Genomic DNA, 22502 nt, shown 5'->3' on the forward strand with positions numbered 1-22502 from the left:
TGAATACCAGTATAGTTTTGTAATCGATCTATGAGTGTCATGGTCTATAGTGTCGAACGCAGCACTAAGATCAAGTAATACTAGCAATGAGATGCAGCCTTGGTTTGAAGCAAGAAGTCATTTGTAATTTTAACAAGTGCAGTTTCTGTGCTACGGTGAGGCCTGAAACCTAATTCTTCATAGAGATAATTTTTTTTGCAAGAAGGAGCACAATCGAGCGGACACAACTTTTTCTAAAATTTTAGACATAAACGGAAGATTTGAAATGGGTCTGTAATTTGCCAGTTCATTAGACTCTAGTTGTGGTTTCTTAATAAGAGGCTTAATAACCGCCAGCTTGAATGGTTTTGGGACGTGACCTAAAGATAACGATGAGTTAATAATATTGAGAAGCGGTTCTTCTGCTACAGGTAACGACTCTTTCAGTAGTTTAGTGGGTACAGGATCTAATAAACATGTTGTTGGTTTAGTTGCACTGATAAGTTTATTTAGCTCTTCCTGTCCTATAGTTCTAAAGCACTGCAGTTTTTCTTTGGGTGCGATGAATGAAGCTGAAATACTAGATGCAGTAGAATATACATTTGTTATTGTTTCTGATGTTATCTATTTTATCAGTAAAGAAATTCATAAAGTCATTACTATTAAACTGTGAGGGAATATTTAGATCGGGTGGTGTGTGTTTATTTGTTAATCTAGCCACTGTGCTAAATAAGAACCTTGGATTGTTTTGGTTATTATCTATGAGTTTGCGGATATGCTCTGCCCTGGCAGCTTTTAGAGCCTGTCTATAGCTGGACATACTGTTTTTCCACGCAATTCTAAAAACTTCTAAGTTAGTTTTTCTCCATTTGCGCTCAAGATTACGAGTTTCTTTCTTGAGAGAATGGGTACAACTGTTGTACCATGGCACAGTACGTTTTTCTCTAACCTTTTTCAATTTGAGGGGGGCATCAGCTTCTAATGTATTAGAGAAGATAGTGCCCATGTTGCTAGTCATTTCGTCTAGTTCATGTGTATTTATGGGTACACAGAGCAGTTGAGATAAATCAGGCAGGTTATTTGTGAATCTGTCTTTGGTGGCTGGAACAATAGTTCTGCCCGGACGATAACGCGGAGCCATATAATTAATATCAGTAATACGCAGCATGCACGATTCAAGGAAATGATCAGTAACATCATCAATTTGAGGTACGATATCTATATCGGTAAGATCAATTCCATGCGATATAATTAAATCTAGCGTATGATTAAAACGATGAGTGGGCCTGGTGACGTTTTGCTTGACTCCAAAAGAGTTTATTAGGTCAGTAAACGCAAGTCCTAACGCATCATTTGTATTATCAACGTGAATGTTACAATCTCCGACAATTAGCACTTTATCTGCAAATCTGCTAATTCTTTTAGGAAATCTGTATATGGCCCTGGCGGTCTATACACAGTAGCCAGAGCAAGAGATAGTAGAGATTTATTTTGCATATCTAACAGTGTAACATTAAGCAGAAGTATTTCAAATGCATTAAACCTCCTGTATCCTGTTTTCTGAGTAACATTGAGAATATCACTATATATTGTTGCAACACCGCCACCACGACCAGTCTGACGGGGCTCATGTTTATAACAGTAGCTTGGTGGAGTAGACTCATTTAGACCAAAATATTATTTGGTTTAAGCCAGGTTTCAGTCAGGCAGAGTACATCAAAATTATTTCCAATAACTGCTTTGGGTACGAGTGATCTAATGTTTAGGAGCCCAAGCTTTAAAAATAGTTTTTGTTCATTTATTTAGCGTTTTTCTGGTTTAATCACAATTTTTTTCTAGATCCTGCATTAAATTTATATTTTGACCTCGCTATTCGGGGAACAGACACAGTCTGTATAGATTGGACAACGCAAGTACTTCTATCATTTATGTGATTAGAACAAAAGTCATCATAGCAGTTATTTGAGAATTGGCTTACTAGTCAGATGGAGCGTAGCGTCCTGGAGATGTTGTCCGACAGGATTTCCGCTCCGACTCTGCTGGGGTGCAGGCCATCAGCACGAAAAAGCCTAGGACGCTCCCAGAAAAGATTCCAATTATTAACAAAGAGCAGTTTCTGTTCTTTACACCATGACAATAGCCATTTGCTTAAAGCAAACAGTCTACTGAACCTTTCGTGTCCTCGTCGATACGTGGGAAGCGGTCCTGACATGATGATCGTTGTCGCGGGCGATGTGCTGCGTACCGCCTCGATCAGGCTCCTGAAGTCCCTCTTCAGTGTCTCCATCTGCCGTAGCTTGGTGTCGTTAACCCCTGTGTGCAGTACGACAGCACCGATGCTCTCGTCGCCCTTCAGGATCGCAGGTATCTGCGCAGAAACATCGAGAACACGAGCACCGGGGAAACAGTGATCACAGCGATCACAGCGTCACGTTCCGTCTCGCGGAGGGGAGCGAAGCAGTTCCGGGTGGAGATCTCGAAGACCGGAGGCGGCGGAGGGGGAGAGGTCGTCGCCCGGGGCCTGGCTCGCGTCTTCCGGTGCTGGTGCACCCAGGGTCCGTGGCGTCCCGACGCCGGAGTGAAGGACATCTGGGAAGATCGCGTCCTGGGTGCACAGGGCCTGTGCAGAGAAACACACGGAGTAGAAGTGGTGGGAGTGTTAGCAGCGTGCTGTATACTTACCCCGGACTTGTGAGCGTCAGCCCGGGATGTTTCCAGCGCGGCTCTCTCAGCTGAGCCTGCTTCTCCACCAGGTCACGGATCTGTTTCTCCACGGCCTCCAGCTCCAGCTGCACCGAATGCAGCTCGAATGTGTCCTTACCTGCACTCAAAGGTAGACACAAATCCGCCATTTAAGCAAGTGACAGCGAAACAATGGTAATGTGTGTGAATAGCGTATTAGCAGTGTAAGCGAGATTAGCGGCAGCCACGCTGCCGATGCCAACGGGCTATAAGCTAATAGCAGACTCGAGAAATCAAAATAAAACTAGTGATAACAAGGCGCTCTGATTGGTTTTGTTTTAGAATGCTATAGGGGATATATTCACACGTTATAGAAATGAAAATGATAGTGTATAAAATTGTTTTTAAGATAGAAAATAGATGATAAAGAATCAGTTTTATGGAGCTCAAACTCGAAACACGCAGTCACAAATCAGCGCATGCGTAGATTTAAATAAAACATGTTGAATTAATTCCCCTATTATTGTATCTAAATATGGGAAATATGTATTAAACAAATGTATATTTGCTTTTTTTTATATATATATTTTTAAATAGATGTACTTTCGCTTCTCTTGCTTGACAGGTTAATGGGTGATTTATATTTTCACTAAGTAATTTTTTGTTTATTTATTATAACTTAATAAATATTGATTGCCGTTTTAAAGAAAAAAATCTCTCTCTTTCTCTATGTACAGTATATACATGGTAATACTTTAGTATTGGGACCAGTTCTCACTACTAACTAGTTGTCTATTAGAATGTTTATTATTAACATATTGGCTGTTTATTAGTACTTATAAAGCACATATTCTGCATAACCATTTTCAACATCCCTAATCCTACCCAATACCTAAACTTAACAACTATCTTACTAACTATTAATAAGCAGCAAATTAGGAGTTTGAGGCAAAAGTCATAGTTAATGGTTTATTATAGTGAGAATTGGACCTTAAAATAGTGTGACCATACATAGATGATAATTTTACGTTATTCTTATTTTATGTTATTCCTGCTCTTGTGTGTGGCAGGTTACCCTCTACATGCCCCCGAGGCTTATTTCCCGTATTTCCGCAAGCACAACGTCACCACCATAGTACGCCTCAACAAGAAGATCTACGATGCCAAGCGCTTCACAGACGCCGGTTTCGACCATTATGACCTGTTCTTCGTGGACGGCAGCACGCCCAGCGACGTCATCACCCGCCGCTTCCTGCACGTCTGCGAGAGCACGGATGGAGCGGTGGCCGTGCACTGCAAGGGTGAGACGCCACTTAAATCAAAGACATGGAAATACAGCCACGCTAATGACACTGTCGCCTCATTGACCTACTTATTTTGCACAAAAAGGATAATTGTCAAAATGGCTTTATTTTTATGTAGCATTAAACATTAAAATGCCCTGTTATTGAGGTCAGACTCAAAGTGAACCAAAACGTTTATCAGTGTTATGGTAATGTGGCCTTAAAGGGATAGTTCACCCAAAAATGAAATATCTGTCATTAATTACTCACCCTCATGTCATTCCAAACCTGTAAGACCTTCGTTCATCTTCGGAACACAAATTAAGATATTTTTGATGAAATCCGAGAGCTTTCTGACCCTACATAGACAGCAACACAACTACCACTAAGGCCCAGAAAGGTAGTGAGGACATCATTAAAATAGTCCATTTGACATCAGTGGTTCAATCATAATTTTATGAAGCTACGGGAATATTATTTCTGCGCAAAGAAAAAGAATGAACAACTTTATTCAACAAATTCTTCTCTTCCATGTCAGTCATGAAAGTACCATGTGTGTCAAAGGCAGAAGAGAAAAAATTGTTGAAAAAGTTATTTTTGTTTTGTTTGCGCACAAAAGTATTCTCGTAGCTTCATAAAATTACAGTTGAACCACTGATGTCACATGGGCTATTTTAACGATGTCCTAAACTACCTTTCTGGGTAACTAGGGTCTTATGGAGTAGAATATGAGTGATTTTCATTTTTGGGTGAACTATTCCTTTAAGATACCTTAGAGTTCCACCAATCAGCCCCCCCCAATTTTTTTTAAGAGCAGTTAGCCTAGTTTTTAATAAATAATTTTACATAATACATGCATTTTAAACACCTATGACCTTTTTTCAACCAATCACAGCGGGTTTAGGCCGGACGGGGACTCTGATTGGCTGCTACCTGATGAAGCACTATCGCTTCACGGCTGCCGAAACCATCGCTTGGATCCGCATCTGCAGGCCTGGCTCTATTATTGGACCCCAGCAACATCACCTAGAAGAGTAAGTCCCGAAAATGACCCACAATGCACCATTTTTGGGTTCTTAACACCTTCCTGAGGCTTTTTTTCCTCTTTTTATTGTTCATTACATTTACATAATGTCGACAAGTGCTCTAACTTTGGCTCGTGTATTGTCAAAAGCGTTAGAGGGTTTTTTGAGAGTGCACTCCTTTGCTAAGCAGATCAGAAAGTTCAGCAGATGTTTCAGATTTGTCTGAATCATCCAACTCTGGCTTTGGAAAAGAAGGGTAGGTTGAGTCTGATTCAGCGTTTGTGTATCAATAAGGCGTTGCGTGCGCCATATAACCAGACCATGGTTCACTTCTGTCATGTTTGAGTTAAAACAGAGCACTGGTCATGTGAAGGTCAGTTAAAGCTAATCTCTCAAGTGTTTTGTTGGGTTGACACGATACTGCGGGCTGCAGCACGAGAGAATGGCCACCGCTGGACAAATGAACGTTATCTTCAGGCATATTTTCCTCCTTAGGCCATTTTAAGAAGTGTGAGATTCCGTTCCTGTGTGCTGGATACAAAGTATCTGTTATCTGGCATTGGCATTGAATGAATGGTCCAGACTTCTTCCCATACGGCTGAATTATTTGTGCAAAACAAGATACACACAGAACACTGATTGGGAACTATACTCTATGTACCTCTACAGGAAGCAGGCGAGTCTCTGGACGCATGGAGATATTCACCGCTCCAAGCAGCGGCAGTATGAGGACAGATCTGTGCCTCACCTCATCTCCAGTATGGACAACCTCTCCATCAACACCTCCATGTTTAAATCACACTGCTTGGACCGTATGGAGGAGGTGAGGCCTGCTGGGACCATTTTTATTTTTGTTTTTAATTTACAATAAAGAATGCGCAATATAACAGGACCATATCAATTATCGGCCGATATATTAGGTATTTCTAATAGATCACAGTGGTTGATAATGGATATTTAATTGCTTATGCTCATTTCCTCATTTTTTACATTTAGATTTAAATGTACAGTATGAAAACAGCAAAGATTATGCTGTGATAACTAAATTCAACAACTAATGTACTTTTTAGTGTTTAAATGTTAAATTAGTGCTTAATTTTGTCTAAATAAATAATGAAATCAAATGTATTTTATATATAGTAATTTAAATGAATGTTCAAAATAATTCAAAACAATCCTAATAACTCATTAGTAATTTGCATAAGTTGCTCCTTTAATAATTTGTGAAAATAGACAAAATAATACAGAATTTTCATGTCAACAATTTAGCGGTTATTAGCCATGAAACATGAAAATATTTATCACATGAAAAAATATGTTGGCTAGAATTTAAATATTGGCATTTTAATACTGATTAGTTTCATGTTTTTGAAACCTGACACAGAAAAAGTGTAATATTGGAGAGGGACATAACTACCAAAATAAAAATCTAATATAAATAAAATTAATAAATATTTATTGCCTTAACGATATTGGACAATTTTAATATTGATATTTTACTACTTTAAATCGATATTTTATTATTTTTGATTCCTGACAGAGAAACAGAGTATGATCTTGGAGTTGGTCGTAACCACTATATCCATTGAGCAAAAAAATTATAATATAAAGAAAATAATCACAAAAATATTTTGAAATATCGGTCAGAATTAGGAGCTGTAATTTAATGCTACTCAACAGTTTAATATTTTCGAAATCTGACAAAAAAAAAAAAAAAAAAAGAGTATAATGTTGGAGAGATAACCACTATATACATTTAAAATATGATATAAAAATGTTAAATGACTTCAGTATTGGGCGCAATTTTAATATTGCTATACTACTTAATTTATTACTTGACTAGTTAATTAATTTTGAAACCTGACGGAGAAGAGTATAACCTTGTTTATACAATGTGTATACAATTAGGAAACATTTTTATATATATAATCAATGATGCTCTCTTACTCTCAACAGAACGATTACGCAGAGAACGATCTCGGTATGACGCAAGGAGACAAACTGCGTGCCTTAAAGGGTCGACGGCAACCGAGGTCTGCAACCACCGGAGCCATAAGGTAAGACGCCATTCCATTGATCTTCTGAAGAAGATCGTTAATCGGTTTAACTATTGCGCAACCTGCAAAAGCGCCTCCTGTGGCCACACTGAGAATACAACTCATACTTGTTGCATTATAAATTGCGTTCAGAGGCATTTCGTGATGCAGTATTCTATTCTAGGCCTGAATGTCAACCTGGACATAAAAAGCAAAGCTGGTCCAAGACCAATATCGCATCTTCTATTCAGGTCTCCATATACGCAACATAATGAATCACATTACATAAATGACACTCATTCCCTCCGTTCATGAATGAAGCCTTTTATCACGACTCTTTCAACTTCCATTAGCTTTTAGCTCAGTGAAGAGCTAAATGACGGCAGGCCACGGTTAGTGTTTCCAGTCCACTCTTAAATGCAAGACACGGAGCTGAAATAAATACAAAAGAACACAGCGCTGATGCACCAGGCGCAGAGCTGGTTGACATAGTAACATGGCATCTTGGAGAGATGCTTTCCCTGTACCTCAGGATGGGTGAACCCTCGAGAAACATTCTGCTTTTATATCGCTGGTTTTAAGAGTCCTGAATTTGAAATGGGTCACAAGCATACAGCTTATTGCATACTATGCAGTGTATAATCTAAACTGTGTACTGTTTTTGTTGAAGTAGTATGCAAAACATTCTAAACTTATTTTATACCACTTTGTGAGTAGTTCAGTTAATCACCCCAATTTCGTGCAGCAGTGTAGAATTTATGCTATGTACTGTTTTGTGAAAATAGTATGCAAAACATTTTAAATTGGTATAACATGAACATACTTTTTGTTAAATCAGCAACTTGTTTCCAGTTTTAAAAATAATATATTTTTTCTGCATTTTTAATCAGCTTTGTACAGACATGTTGTAACATTTGGAAGTCTGATCAAATATATTGCACTAAAAATGCACATAGTTTACACAGTGTGCATACTAACATAGTGTGCTTGGTTTGAAATGGGATACTAGCATACTGCTTATTGCATGCTATGAAGTGTATATGTATACTGTGTTCTGTTTTTAGAAAATAATAGTATGCAATATATTTTAAACGTGGACTCATTAAAATAGTTTTTGTATGGCAATTAAAAATTGTGGTTTACTTTACTTACTTACTTTACTTTTGTCATTTAGCAGACGCTTTTGTCCAAAGCGACTTACAAATAAGAAAAAGTAACTAAAACTAAAAAGTTACAACTTTATAAATACTATCTACCCACATATTTAAGAAAATAAAGAAATTAAATAAAATTGACACATGCATATAACAACATTTCAATAATAAACATATAAATGAAAAAATTAAATAAAAAGCGATACTACTATCCCTTGCCGGTGTCCCTGCCCGGTGGAGTCGCACGGTAGAGTCGATGGTCTTTACACTCTTTGGTCTTCACACTAAGAGGGCTTCACACGACGGCTGCCGCGACCGCTGACGCGGTATAATAACCTTTATTATACCAAGCCAACAAATGATCATTTCAATTCAGCTGGACCCACTTTCCTGATTATCAACTACAAATGGCCAAGCAAGTGCACACACTGACAAGATACACGATACAGTACGAGACCAAACGCGATTTCAGCAACTCTCATCCCAGTAAACAAAATAAGCGTTTCCTAGCAACGGCAAATGCGCTAAACACTGAGACAAGTAAATACACTTACGAGCTGATTTTAAACTTCCGCTGATAGACTGCTTCTCTTAAAGACCACTTCATTACACTGCCTTCTGCTGGCGCTTGAACCCACTTTCCTGTTTATCAACTACAAATGGCCAAGCAAGTGCACACACTGACAAGATACACGATACAGTACGAGACCAAACGCGATTTCAGCAACTCTCATCCCAGTAAACAAAATAAGCGTTTCCTAGCAACGACAAATGCCGTTTATATACTGCACAGTTTAGCAACTTGGATTAGTACTAGATAATTTGGGTATTTAATGCATACTTAAAATAAACATTTTGTGCACAGTATGAATTCTGCATACTAATCCATTTTAAAAATAGCTTAGTGTTTAGTTTTAATGCTTATTTTGAAATGGACTACTAGTAAACTGCTTATTGCATGCTATGCAGTGTAAAATGTATACTGTGTACTATTTTTAGTAAAACCGTATGTAAAGTATTTTAAACATGATGTTATTGCTTTGTGTGCAAATATTACCTCCAGAAATATGCAGAAATTTATGAAAAAGTCATTTGTATACATCGAATTGTGAATTACGTTTTGTATACGGCACAGTTTAGCAAATGTAGTAGACAATCTGGGTATTTAATGTACACTAAACATGCACATACTTTTGGAAAGTATGCATACTCCATCCTTATTTTAAAATTTATAGTTTGAATTCTTAGCTTGAAATTGATTACTACCGTACTGGTTTTTGCATACTATCCAGTGTATATGAATACTGTGTACTATTTTTCTAAAAAATAGTATGCTCAACATTTTAAATGTGACTGCACTACATTATATGCAACTCGCATCTGCATGTTACCTCACACAGTGTGCACAGTATGCATGCTAAATACTAATTTCTTTCAAAAACAGTATGTAGTATGTATCATTTGGGACGCAATCATTAAATTTGGCTCCATTTTCTTGGTTTTTAGAGGCAGTTTATGTATTATGTAACCATGCAGTGTGTACTTGAACCCAGTGTCATCTCAATGTTCTTCCAACAGACTTGAGGACATGAAGATACACACTAGGTCTGCATCTCAACCTCTCAGGTAACTTTTTTTTTCTTCCAAGTTTCTCTTTAAAGGCCATAACAGAGGTCATTTACCTAAGTCTTAAAGGTGCAGTAGCAAAACCACCTGTTTAAAGCTGGAAAATGATAATGTGGCCTGTTTTTGGTGCATGAAATATTATCTAACCTTTTATAAATCAACTTCAGTTAAAAAAAATGAATACTTTGCGCAAGCTGCTGGCTCACTACACTGACTGTTTTATCTCAGGCCTTTCCAAGTTTACAATAATAGCCCAAGGAACAAACAGCCTACTTGTGCTTTCCGCTTTACGTACTTCAGCCACTCAAAGACAAATTATACCCCAGTGTATCTTCATTTTCAGGCCCTCCTTACACACAATGCTAATAAAACAAGATCTTCAAGTACCGCTCGATCAGAACAGGACGCCGCATCCTCATGTCCATGATGTCGTCAACAATTTGAACAGGCCCCGTTTTAACACGTTTAACCCAGATGTAAATTAAACACCCCCTCATGAGCAAATACGCTGTACTTAATTAATTTCCCATGAAGAGCGGCGAGTTGAAGAGGCCTCTCGGACATAACTGGCCCTCCTACTCTTCCTGTCGCAGCTCCTTCTCACAAGAATGAAGGATGAGCTCTTGGCAAATTTGTTTGTTTTGTGCTCAGCTGATAGAGAGAGCAAATGAGCTCAGTTTAATTTAACTTTTTTTTTGTACAGAGTGTTAGATGAGGAGTGATTTTATTAGGTATTATATATTTCAGATTTATATAAAATATATATATTTTTTTTGTTGCATAGGGTTTAAATTTAGTTTGTCAAATAAAACAGAACAAATGAAATATATATATATATATATATATATATATATATATATATATATATATATATATATATATATATATATATAAATAAAAGAGTGTGTTCAGAATTATTACATTAAATTATTTTTATATAATTATTTATTTTTTAAATTAACTCTTGAGTTCTTCTAAAAACCTGAGCTCTGTATTTGATTGATTTTTAAATTTTAGCTTTTTTATTTTTATTCTAAAAAAACATGCTGTTGTTGACAAAAACCCTTCATCAAATATCTGTTGTCAGTTCTTTCATTGAGATTAAACTGAGTCAAAGAGGAGTTTTTGGAGTGGGTGAAAAAGGAGACGGAACTGTGTGGGAGATTGAGGTTAGCATTAGGGAGGGTAACTAATAGAGAAAAGAGCACAGAAGAAAAAAAAACTGACACTGAAACTAAAGAGAAAACGAAATTAGAATTCCTGTATGAGCAAAATGAATATGGAGCATTTGCGCCGTCTGGCTAAATTCCAGAAATTTTGGATCCTCGCCTGTAACTTTCCCCCGTTTCTTTTTCCTGTATTTTTCTTGAAACAAAGCCTCTTTAAAGCATAATGCCCTGGTTCCCTTCTTGTACAGAATGTAGCTAAGTGAATTGTTTTGTAAACTTTCTCCTAAACGATTCAATTCTCAGCAGATGTGTTTGGCTCTTAGGAATGTTCTTAGGAATGGGAAATTTCACTCATTATGAACAGATAGTCTGGCTGTTTTCATTGAAGCTGGTATTTGGGGGAGGAATTTGTTTATCAAGTGTTGTCTTAGTAGTCAGATTTATGGTAGCTGCCCAGATCACAGTATCTTGTTTATTCAGTTCTCTTTCTTTTAACTTCAACAAATTAACAAATTCACCAACTTATTAAATATGAACTATTATAGGTAGGTAGGTTAGTTAGTATAGGTATGAGTTCAAGTTTTAGATGTATATAAACTGATCAATTTAATTTATAAATATTACATTTCACATATATACATTTGTCGTTTACAAATATTAATTATTTTATTTATTTTTTTTTTTTTTATTGGTGTGTGTATATATTTGCACATGCTTGCAATGAAGAAACTGCTGTTAACATTTACATTTTGTCTTTATTTTGAATAAGCAATCTGGGTCTGTTTTGAAATTCACTGGGTTTTTGTGTTACCAGCTGATTTTGTTTCTGTGTTTGTGTGTTTTACAGTCGAGTGAAAGCAGCAGTCGCTGGCCAGGGCTCCATCTCCCCCCTCAAATCCTCTAAAGTCCCACCATCCTCCTCCGTCTCTGCCTCTGCCAAACGAATTGGCCGCTCTTCATCTTCATCAACCAACCTTAAGAGGTGAGCCTGGCCTCCCTCTAATCAGCTTTCCTCCAATCTTCTACACTTTCCATTTCTTTCTTCCTTTTGCTTATTCTCTCACTCGTTCACCTTTTACTATTTGTTGACTCTTTATTTCCAACTCTTTCGTGTAACTTATTCCTTCTTTATTTCTCTCCCCCTCTATTTCATGTCCTCCCAGTTCCCTGGTGGCCTTCTTTCCTCTCTGTGATTACCCTGTGGTCTGAAACAGAGCCGTAAACGCAAGGAACCAAGTTGGTTGCTCTGTGCTGTTGGTTTCAAGCGACTCGTTCCCTGCTGTTTATGTAATCAGATATCCCTGCCTACTACTCTATCACTCTCTCCAAACCAGCACCTATCGGATCACAGCCATGTATTTTTGGACCAAGTGCATACCCACTACTTTCTAGTACTGTTCAAATGTTGAAAAGCACATTTTAACACTCTCTGGACTAGGGCTGGGTGATTTGAACTAGAGGTCTGCGCGGGACTGTTTTTTAAGTCCCGCTCCTGCGAGGCTATATCCCGCTCCCGCGATATATTCACACTTTGTTCACCCGCTGTCTGCTTTAAATCATTTTCTTCCCGACCCGACCATTCCCGCTAAATTTAGGTCTCGTTTCCAGAATCACACATTTAAATTTCCTCTACTGAAAGAAAGCGAGTTAGGCTAACAAATAAAAGTGTAGTCTGCACAAAATTGTATTTGTTATTCATCTTGTCAAGAGTCTTTTATTGACAGCAAAATTAAACAAATTTTGTGTCCAACACAGTAGGAAAAAAAATATGTACAAAAATTGTATTCCTTATTTTTATTCGTCTTGTCAGGATACAATTCGTTTAGCCTTTACAACACAATACGAACAATTGTTGCAGAGGGAAAAAAAATTTAGGTTGTACAAAAACGGCCAATTATAGTTTTATTCGTCTTGTCAGTATACTAAATTTAACATCTTGCTGTAAACACAGTAGCCTAGGAAAAGTGTCGCAGAAGAAAAATAAATAAATTCGATGTCATTTTAAAATTATAAGCAAAATACAAACAAAACCGAGTTGAATGTTCTTCAAGGACAGCGCATCCACACTTTGCTCCATCTTTATTCTGCTCTGTCACTCATCGACAACCTGCCTGTTCTGTCTGCGGGCCGTATATTCACCACCAGTACAGCCTGCTCTGAGCATCGTTATGCACATGCTGCACACAGATCTCGCAAATAAAACAAAGCACTGGTTCATGTGTGCAGCGCGTGCATAACAGTCGAGTGCAGGCTCTACCAGTGTTTGAATAAAGCCCAGATATGCAGTTCTGAAAGGACGTCGGGAACGGGATATTGTTAGACCGCCCGCTCCCGTTCAAATTGCACCAGAGTTACCGACCGCTGCCGCATTTTATTCGGGAATTTAATCCCGCGCCGCAAGAAATCTGGTCGGGTCCCGCGGGAATGCAGACCTCTAATTTGAACTTTAATTTATATATGTTGGTGGGTAATGCATTACAAGTAATGTAATCAGATTACTTTTTCCCAAGTAACTAGTAAAGTAATCCATTACATTTTAATTTACAATAAAATATGAGTTACTTTTTCAAATAAATAACGGCAGTCAGAGCCTCGTGGGCAGTGCACCGATATATAGCGCTGTTGCGCTTTGGGGGACCCGAGTTTGAGTCCTGGCTCGTGGCCCTTTTCCGATCCTTTCCCCACTATCCCTCCCACCTCATTTCCTGTCAATATATAATTTTCTATCCTAATAAAAAGGCAAAAATGCCAAAAAATAAATCTTTACAAAAAAAAAAAGTAACTGCAGTGAATTTCCTTCAGCCTGGGGGAATGAAAGGGCTTTTACATTTGCCAAAAAATATAAATAGTCTAATTAAAAGCAAACAAGCAAGCCCAGCCCAGATGTGAGAAAGTAACACGAAACATGTTACTTTCCATAAAAAGTAACGCAATTAGTTCCTTTTTTTAGGGAGTAACACAACATTTGTAATGCATTACTTTTAAAAGTTACTTTTCCCAACACTGTGTGTGTGTGTGTGTATCATTGAATAGTTTTCTTTTATATGAACAAATACAAAAATACCTGCTAATAAACTGCAATATTCCCACATTATTTTACGTAAACATTTTAATATATTAAAAAATTGCAATGGTAAAATAAAGAAATAACACTTTATATATAAAATTCTGGTTATCTAGATTATAACGTTATCAAAACATTAGCACAAAAATGTCATTTATACATTTTTTTTTTTTTTTTTTTTTAAATGTTCCAGATTGTCTAACTACCCTTTAGTCTACTTGTCAGATTGTTCAGAAAACATTCAAAAATAACTTTCCTGTAACAGTTTAGAAATGATAGAATGGAACGTTACCTTAATGTTTACTCGAACATTCACATAACCTAGAAAAAAATATATAACAATATTACACAATATATGATATAAAAAAAAAAGTAAATGTGTTTTTTTATTATTTGTTTTAATAATTGCATAATTTAATGATTGACTTGGAGAATGCATCTCAATAATTTACTGTTATATGCATAAATATAAAAATACTAGTGCTAGGAAACGATTAATCGCATCCAAAATAAAAGTTTTTGTTTATATAATGTGTGTGTACTGTGTATCTTTATTATGTATATATAAAGACACACAATATATATATATATATATATATATAAGAAAATATTTACATGTATATATTTATATTAATATAATTTCTATTATAAATATCTTTAATATATAAACAACATTTTTCTTAAATGTATACATGCATGTGTGTGGGTGTGTGTGTATGTGTGTATATATACATAATAAAGATACACAGTATACACACACACATTATGTACTCAAAAACTTTCATTTTGAATGCGATTAATCGCATTTAATCGTTGCCCAGCACTAAAAAAATACATACTTATAAACGGCAATATGTGCCCACATTAATTTACACTTATATATTTTAATGTACTAATAATTTTATGAATTCTATGTAAAAAACAATATTTACAATTAGAAAAATTGTCAGTATTGAATAAGTCGCCCAGCTGCACTCCAGGCTGAGTTTGATTTTTAAACAGCAAAAAATACAGTGTCGCCCAGAATGCATGCAGTTCCTTGTCCCATTATCAGACAGATTTCCATGGCCTCCGTGTCCTGCTGTGTAGATATGGGTACGAGTGTGTGTCCTCCCTGTCCTCCACCCTTCATGTGTGTTTCCCTCCCTCCCGTCCTCCAGCACCAGGTTAGCCAGCTCTCTGGGTAACCTGTACGAACCAAATGGCGAAGCCAACAGCTCTGGGAAACCTTCCCCTTCCTTGTTCACTTCTCACCCCGTCCGCACGGGCTACAGCGGCCCGATCGCCACCCACAATTACCACTACGAGGTCAACAACAACAACAGTCAGTATAACAGCACCAGCACCCCGAACAGCAACGGGGTGAGCCCGAGCAGCGGGGCAAAAAGCTTGACCTACAACCTCAACAACACCAGCCCGAGTGGACCTTCCACCAATGGAAGGCTGGGGGCCAGTGAACAGGGCCACCACAGAAGCCCCCCGACAGGGCTGAGCGGGCTCTCGGCACGATACCTCAGCCGGTCCATTCCTGTAAGTCATGTCTCCTCCCATCAACCCTCCCGAGATAAACACACCCAGCAGCAGCATTTCAGAAAATTTACCATGGTAATTGTCGGTTTCTGCCAAAATGCCATAGTAACAAATGTCAACCAATATGACTTAATAAAAAAGGATGGCTAGTGGAGGATAGCGAGTATGTATGCTGATATATATATATATATACATATATTTTTTTTACACGTTCAATTAATTAATAATTTTTTTAAAATAATTTTATGTAATAACACATTTATATGTATAATTTAATCAATTACAACAACTTTTTGATATTTAATTAAATATTTACTATTTGATAATTTTTTATTATTTTTATTTTAGATGCATTTTTTTGTTATTAAATTATATCCATTATATATTTTGAAATTTAATGAGAACATGACGTGCATAACATTACTGAAATTAACTAAAGTTGACACCTGTTTATTATGCACACAATATTTATTGAAAATCTAAAAATGAAAATTGAAGATATTACTGAAATGAAAATATTAAATGTTTAGTATTGTAATTTGATTAATTGTATAATAAAAAAATTAATATAATTTTAAATACATATTTAAGCATTTTATTTTCATTTATTAAAGTTATTAAATTAATATAAGTTCTCAAGTCAGAGTTTTGACATGACAAGTGCAAACAAACATGGTTATGTGACTTCATACTGCACATTTCTAAGTTAATTAATGTAATTTATATTTACAATTATGTATAATTTAATTAAGAAAAATTAAAGTTGATGCTTTATGAACCTAAATAAAATGAACACCTATTCACGAAATATTTACTGAAAAATATGAAAATAAACATTTAAATAATTTTCAGTGTAATTTTTTATTTTTAAATACTTAATTATTTTCACTTGTATGTTTATTATAATGAGTCAATCTTTATTAATATTATTAATACATATCAAATGTCCACAAGTCAGATTTTGGAAATCAATTGCAAACACAAGTATATTTCTAATTCTGGAGTCATCATGTACTGCTCAAACAAGATTCCTTATTATGTTTTACAGTCATATCAGTGGTGTTTTAGTGGAAACTGTGGTTGCCATGGTACATTTTTCTAGGAGAAACTTTTTTTTTTTTTCAAACTTCTTCCTACCTCACCCTGATCTAACACATGCTCAGTTGCAATCTTGTCTTTATTGTTCAGATTTTCCTAACAGATTCGTTTAAATGCTCATCTTGAGCATGTTGCATGTCCTCAATTTTTAGCAATTACACACTCACGTGCACGTCCCTCACTTCTACGGCTGTCACATCTCACTCTGTGTAGCGTCTGTCTCTAGTGTGTTTTCATAAAGTTCTCACTCAGATGATCTAATATTTACCTAATTACCATGGTCAAGTGAGCTTTAATCAAGTGGTCAGAATGAGACAAATTTTTCCATTTTGAGCTAATCCGTCGCCCTTTAACTCTGTGAGTGCATCCCACACTGATGCCCCGAGGAAAAGAAAATTAATACTAAATAAACAAATATTAAAAAGCCCGAGCAGGGATAATATAGTTGAATACGGTGGCAGGCTGACCGCTTTAGTCTGGTTTGGCAGTAACATGTCTACTAACAAGTACTAATGGCACCTCAATGCTGCTGTTTGATGCAAAGGGAGTGGTGTACGCTGCAAAAAAATGCTACAATATTCAGTATTTGTTTGAATCAATCAAACAAATGGTCCCTCGAATCAAGTAGTTCTGTACTTCCTGTTATCTTCGCCTTGAAACCTCAAACCCTTAGGGTTTATTCGTATTTTGGTTAAACTGATACCAGAAACCAAACGTTTTCTTGCCGTTCACTTTAGCATTTGTTTGTTATTCCATGTCCAAAAACGTTAAATTCCTCCATGTTTTCTGTGAATCAGTCCTTGACTCTGCCTGTTTTTATTTGAACAGAATTCCACCTGTAATGTCGAACAGGTCTAGAGTTATAAGAAACGCTTGACCGATGCAATGAAAATGCATTGTAATAGCGTCTGACCTGAGGCTGCTCAGGCCGGACGGAAAGGTCGTGAGCTTGATTTTAGTGGTCTGTTATTCTTGGACCATCTCCAGACTTCTTAAAAGTCCTGTTGGAGTGAGTTTGGTAGTTCCCCTTACGATTTCCTGTTGGTGCTTTTTGTCCATTGTGAGTCAGGGATTTTTATGCATATGTAACTGTACATGTTAATCATGTGATTTCACATCTCTCTAGGCTTTCTAGATTTCTCCTATTTATGTGATTTGACAATTGGCTCATAGCTTCCCCGTTCCAGAGTGTAGTGTGCTGTCTTTGTTCAGAACATCACTACGCCTACACATGTAGCACGAGTGACTCAAAGTTTCGCTGCAGTGATGATGAATATCACTCGCTCTGTTAAATGTTCATCCTCAAAGGGCGTTCAGCTGACGGCGTTTGCAGCCGGCGCCTTCACTGTCGTTACAGTCAAGATCTAATCCGTTTTCTTACGGCTAAAAATAGCATAAATTAGCATAAAGTTTCTGATTTCGCAGCATTGGCATGTTGTTGGACAACTCTCATTAAAAATGAACTACTTTTTTGTAGAATATTCTGCACTTTGGAATTCTGTGGAATTATTTTAAATGTGTTAAACGGAGCGGCTAGAACTGAATTCTTAGGTAACTGAAAGCATGATCAAATTAGTTAAATGATGTTTAATAACGCACATCTGTAGCTTGTGTAGAACTTTTGTGGGGCTTCCTGTGAAATTCTGTCACGTTTGCCTAGATATTCCAATCGGATGATCAAACAGTATTAAGTAGCCGTATGCACAATGTTTTACAGTTTTGAGTGAATGCAGTTCTGTGTTAGAACGTCGATCAAACGTTTGAAATTTTACTTTTTTATAATTTAATTAATTAGCTTTTCACTAAACTCACAAACCCCTTGCAGTTCCTTTACGAACCTCAGTTTGGGAAACGTAATGTAATGTTTAACACACTTCATGTTGTTAATTACAATGAATGGAAATATGTTTTCTTACTCTTTGTATATTTAAATCAATATGGTACAAGATTATCCTATTTAAATCAATGTGATAAACGAGTTAGGTCAAAAGTAATCTAAAAGTAATCTGATTATATTACATAAAATGTGTAATGTACTGGATTACGCTGCTAACTACAATTCATGTAATTTGAAATTAGTAACCGACTACAATGTTTAGCAAGAGTTGCCTACTCAAATTCGATTATTTTTGTACTGATTTTTCATTGCAAAATCGTCAAATTTTAGGATGTTTGCAGCCAAACTCAAATTTAGCCTATACATTCATCAAGATAGTCCGATCAGAAATTCAAACAATGTTAAGTACGATTTCCGATTTTGAATGAATGCGATTCTGTAATTATTAGAACGTTGTTAAAACATTTGAAAACAGACAACAAAATAAAACTGTGCTTTCTGTTGCTTTGTTTGTTTGGTGCTTTGTGTAGGCAATGAAATGAATAACCATTTCATGTTAGCGCATATAATAATGTACAGTATGTACTAATCAGAAAACTCTTTAGCAAGAGTTGCCTACTTAAAATGGGTTATTTTGACCCGATTTTCAACGAAGTCATCAATTTCCCGAATGTTAACAACTAAGCCATTTGTCTCATGCTTTGTGTATGCAATGATATAATGCATAATAATTTTTATGCTATTATCGCTCAGAATGTACAAACTAGTCTGAAAAAAGTTGATTTTGCGAGGGCTGCTTCTACTCAAAATTGGTTCCTTTTGTACAAATTTCTTACTGTAAAAGCATCCAATTTCAAAATCTTTACGACCAAACACAAATTCAAACATCGGGAAAGAAAAGTTCAAATAATCTTAAGCAGCTGTATGCGCAAAGTTTAAGATTTTGAATGAATGCGAATTTGCTGTTACTAGAACGTTGATCAAATGTTTGTAAACGGACGACACAATGATGTTAATAACAAAACCTTTTACGCTAGCGATCATAATGAATGAACTAATGTTAAAAAGCTGAATTAGTGAGGGTTGTACTTACTCAAATTCAATAGTTTTCATTGTAAAATCGGTTTAGGATGTTTACAATAAAGTGGAATTGACATTCGTCAAGTACGCGAATCTTGATCGTTGATCAAACGTTGTAAACTGAAGAGACAAAATAGAGCAAAATGCTTTCTGTTGCTTCCGTTTATCTGCTGTTCACATTTTTTCACAATTATAAATAATTAGCATTCAGCTATGCATGTTGTACACCTGTGTCTTCTAACTTAATTAGCTTTTTTTCCTGCACAAAGTCACACATTTAATGCTAATTTATTTCCTCTCTAAGCTTTGACTTTTTATTCTCATGTCACCCTCATTTACATCAGCGAGGGCTGCGATTAGATAGAAATGTCTCAGGTTGGCTTTTTAGACTATTATTTAACTACCCTCTGCCATTTAATATTCTGTAATTACGTTCAGCAGCATAATAATTTCATCTTCTGTTTTTTCCCCTCTTTTGCAGTCCCTTCAGTCTGAGTATGTTCAGTACTAAAGCCGCCACCTTCCACTAACCCCCGTCCCGTGCTGCTGGCCTGGTTCCGACCTGGTTCCTTGACGCCTTCACTGTGACCACCGATTTGCTGACTACTTGTCATAAAAGAGGAACGAAGCTGAAAGGAAATGCTTTGAGACTGTCAGCTTCATGGTATAATACGTCCTGCTACCACAGGGCTGATCTGGAATCTGCTGCATGCTGTTAAACGACACGAACTTGCCTTGGCCATCCTTTCTAAATTCTTTTTTTTTTTTTTTTAATGAGATACTCTCTATGTATGAATTTACATAGTTAAATATTTTTAGATAATGAATTTTGTACTATTTTTGTCCTATTTTATCTATAATTATTAATGCTCGACGACAAGGTTTGTTGATATTTGTCTATGTTTGGATTAGGGAATTTGTTCTGACGTAAATATCACGTTTTTGTCTCCTGAGTGTTGAGTAACATATCAAGTGCGAGGGCTATATTTGAAAGGTGCAAAATGGTTAGCAACGTGTCACCTTCAAAGGGATTTTCAGCCTGCGAAAGCCATAAAGAGTGTGCGTTTTCTTCATTTGGGGTCTAAGGATGGTTTGTCTCCATGCAACGGTGGACGGCTAATGAGAACACGACCAATTTGCAAGCAAACTTATTTTTCTCTGGAAAATGAAGAGCTTTGTTTGTTCAGTGTGAGTAACAGGGTGGACTGCTTTTCTTTTTTCCTAGCCATTGGGACATCATAATGTGCGTTATTATTAAACTAATACAGATCTGAGCTTGCATGCGTTTCAATAGCACCAAGGGCTGTTGAAAACACAACCGTCGACACTTCACTATTCAGGAGTGTTCATTTCACCAGCACATCTGATATATAACATCTCAGAATGTACGAGTGCGTTACAAGCTTTTGGCTGCTGGTTGCAACATGCACCGTTTTTCCATAACGTAGCTCAAACTGCTTAAAATATACATTAATGAAAACGAATATAAACATAATTAATAGATGAGCTTTTGTGTAGGCGATGAAATGCATAACCAAGCCCTTTATGTTAGTGCACATAACGAATGTACAAACTAATCCGAAAAAGGTTGTTCCAGTGTTTGTCTCAAATTTGGTAATTTTAGGATGTTTACAATCGAGTGCAAATAATTTATCGTACAGTGTTCTTAAAGGTGACCAGCAGGGTTTAAGCTAAAACCTTTCGATTTTTTTTTTACTTAACATAACAATTAAACGCAGTCAGCCTCATGCCATTCCATAGTTGACCTTATTTCTTCTGTGAAACACAAAACAAGATCTTGCGCGATTCGCGGAGCTCTGTTTAAGGACTGGGATTGTTGAGCTTAATAATGAAAGCACCATAAAAGTACTGAAGTTGTAAATTCTGTGATAAGATGTCTTCAATTTAATTATACAGATTTTTTTTTTTTAAATTCAAATTTAATTAAAAAAATTCATCCCATGAATGTTGCTACAGATTTGACGTCAATGTCAAGATGTGCAAGAAAAAAATGTTTACGATCATGATATCAAATGTGGCGCAAAATGTCATAAAAAACAAATTAAATCATAGATCTACAGCTGAGGGGGAGCTAACTGCAAATCGCAATGTAAATCAATGTAATGTAATTATTTAATGGAAAAGAGCAGCATGAATATTGTTCTGAATATCATCTTTTGTGTTCCACAGAGGAAAGTCAGCCAGACAGGTTGATATTAGTTGAGTAAATTATCACAATTTACATTTTGGGGTTAAACTACCCTATGAGTTTATTTTTGAACAAATACTCCAGTACAAGTTTATGCAGTTATAACTTGATTGACTGTTCTGTATCTATCTGTTAGTCCTGTAGCACTCTGTACATTCCAGATGGTGTTATGAATTATGTGTATATATATATGTTTTGGGAGAATCTTATTTGATTGAAGTATTCTACCTCTTTGACATATACATGATGTAAACTACTCTCTTGCTTATAAAAATATAAATATATATATTTTTGGAGCAGTGTGTAAAGAAAATCTAACAATGTTAGAGCAGTGTTTGCTTTTCATAAACATACTGAATGGACATTAAAATACAAAGTAGTGGGTTGTACATTATTCTTTTACAATGTAAACACGATTTCAAAGACCAGAACAAAATAAAAGACTAATTTTACTTTAGCTTGTTCGTTTTCTTTCATAATTTCTCTCAAGTGCAGATTTCCAATTAGTCTTCTACAGTAAGTGCTGTGCAGATTGTTATTCTGAGACAAAAATACCGCTTTTAACAGCTCCAAAAAGGTAAATTAAGTGCCAACGATTCAACTATCCCTGACAACCACCAAAGTGTGAACTGCAAAATCGCAACACATTTGTGAACAAGTCTCATTTTGAGTCTATCTGGCAGCAGGCGTCGGGCCGTGGGCGTTTGGAGACAGCTGTGAAAATGGCTGC

The 22502-nt window shown here is 36.3% G+C and overlaps 1 protein-coding gene across 4 annotated transcripts in view; it reads left to right on the plus strand.

Annotated features, from left to right (window-relative positions):
• LOC306875400 (dual specificity protein phosphatase CDC14AB-like) overlaps nt 1-22228 on the plus strand; it is a 49371-nt gene extending 27143 nt beyond the window's left edge. For 2 of the 4 annotated variants that reach the window (XM_079425918.1, XM_079425917.1), the window contains 8 exons: nt 3732-3962; nt 4840-4978; nt 5639-5792; nt 6926-7026; nt 9738-9785; nt 11802-11936; nt 15179-15548; nt 20045-22228. In XM_079425918.1, the coding sequence (XP_079282044.1) occupies nt 3732-3962; nt 4840-4978; nt 5639-5792; nt 6926-7026; nt 9738-9785; nt 11802-11936; nt 15179-15548; nt 20045-20074 (1208 nt within the window). In that variant the 3' untranslated portion in view covers nt 20075-22228. Of the gene's footprint in view, nt 1-3731; nt 3963-4839; nt 4979-5638; nt 5793-6925; nt 7027-9737; nt 9786-11801; nt 11937-12117; nt 13789-15178; nt 15549-20044 lie in introns of those variants that run through there. The other 2 variants (XM_079425920.1, XM_079425919.1) reach the window with 1 other exon arrangement.
• Nucleotides 22229-22502: the final 274 nt, after the last annotated feature.

This window comes from Barbus barbus (assembly GCF_936440315.1).
Source record: "Barbus barbus genome assembly, chromosome: 9".
Taxonomy (NCBI): Eukaryota; Metazoa; Chordata; class Actinopteri; order Cypriniformes; family Cyprinidae; genus Barbus; species Barbus barbus.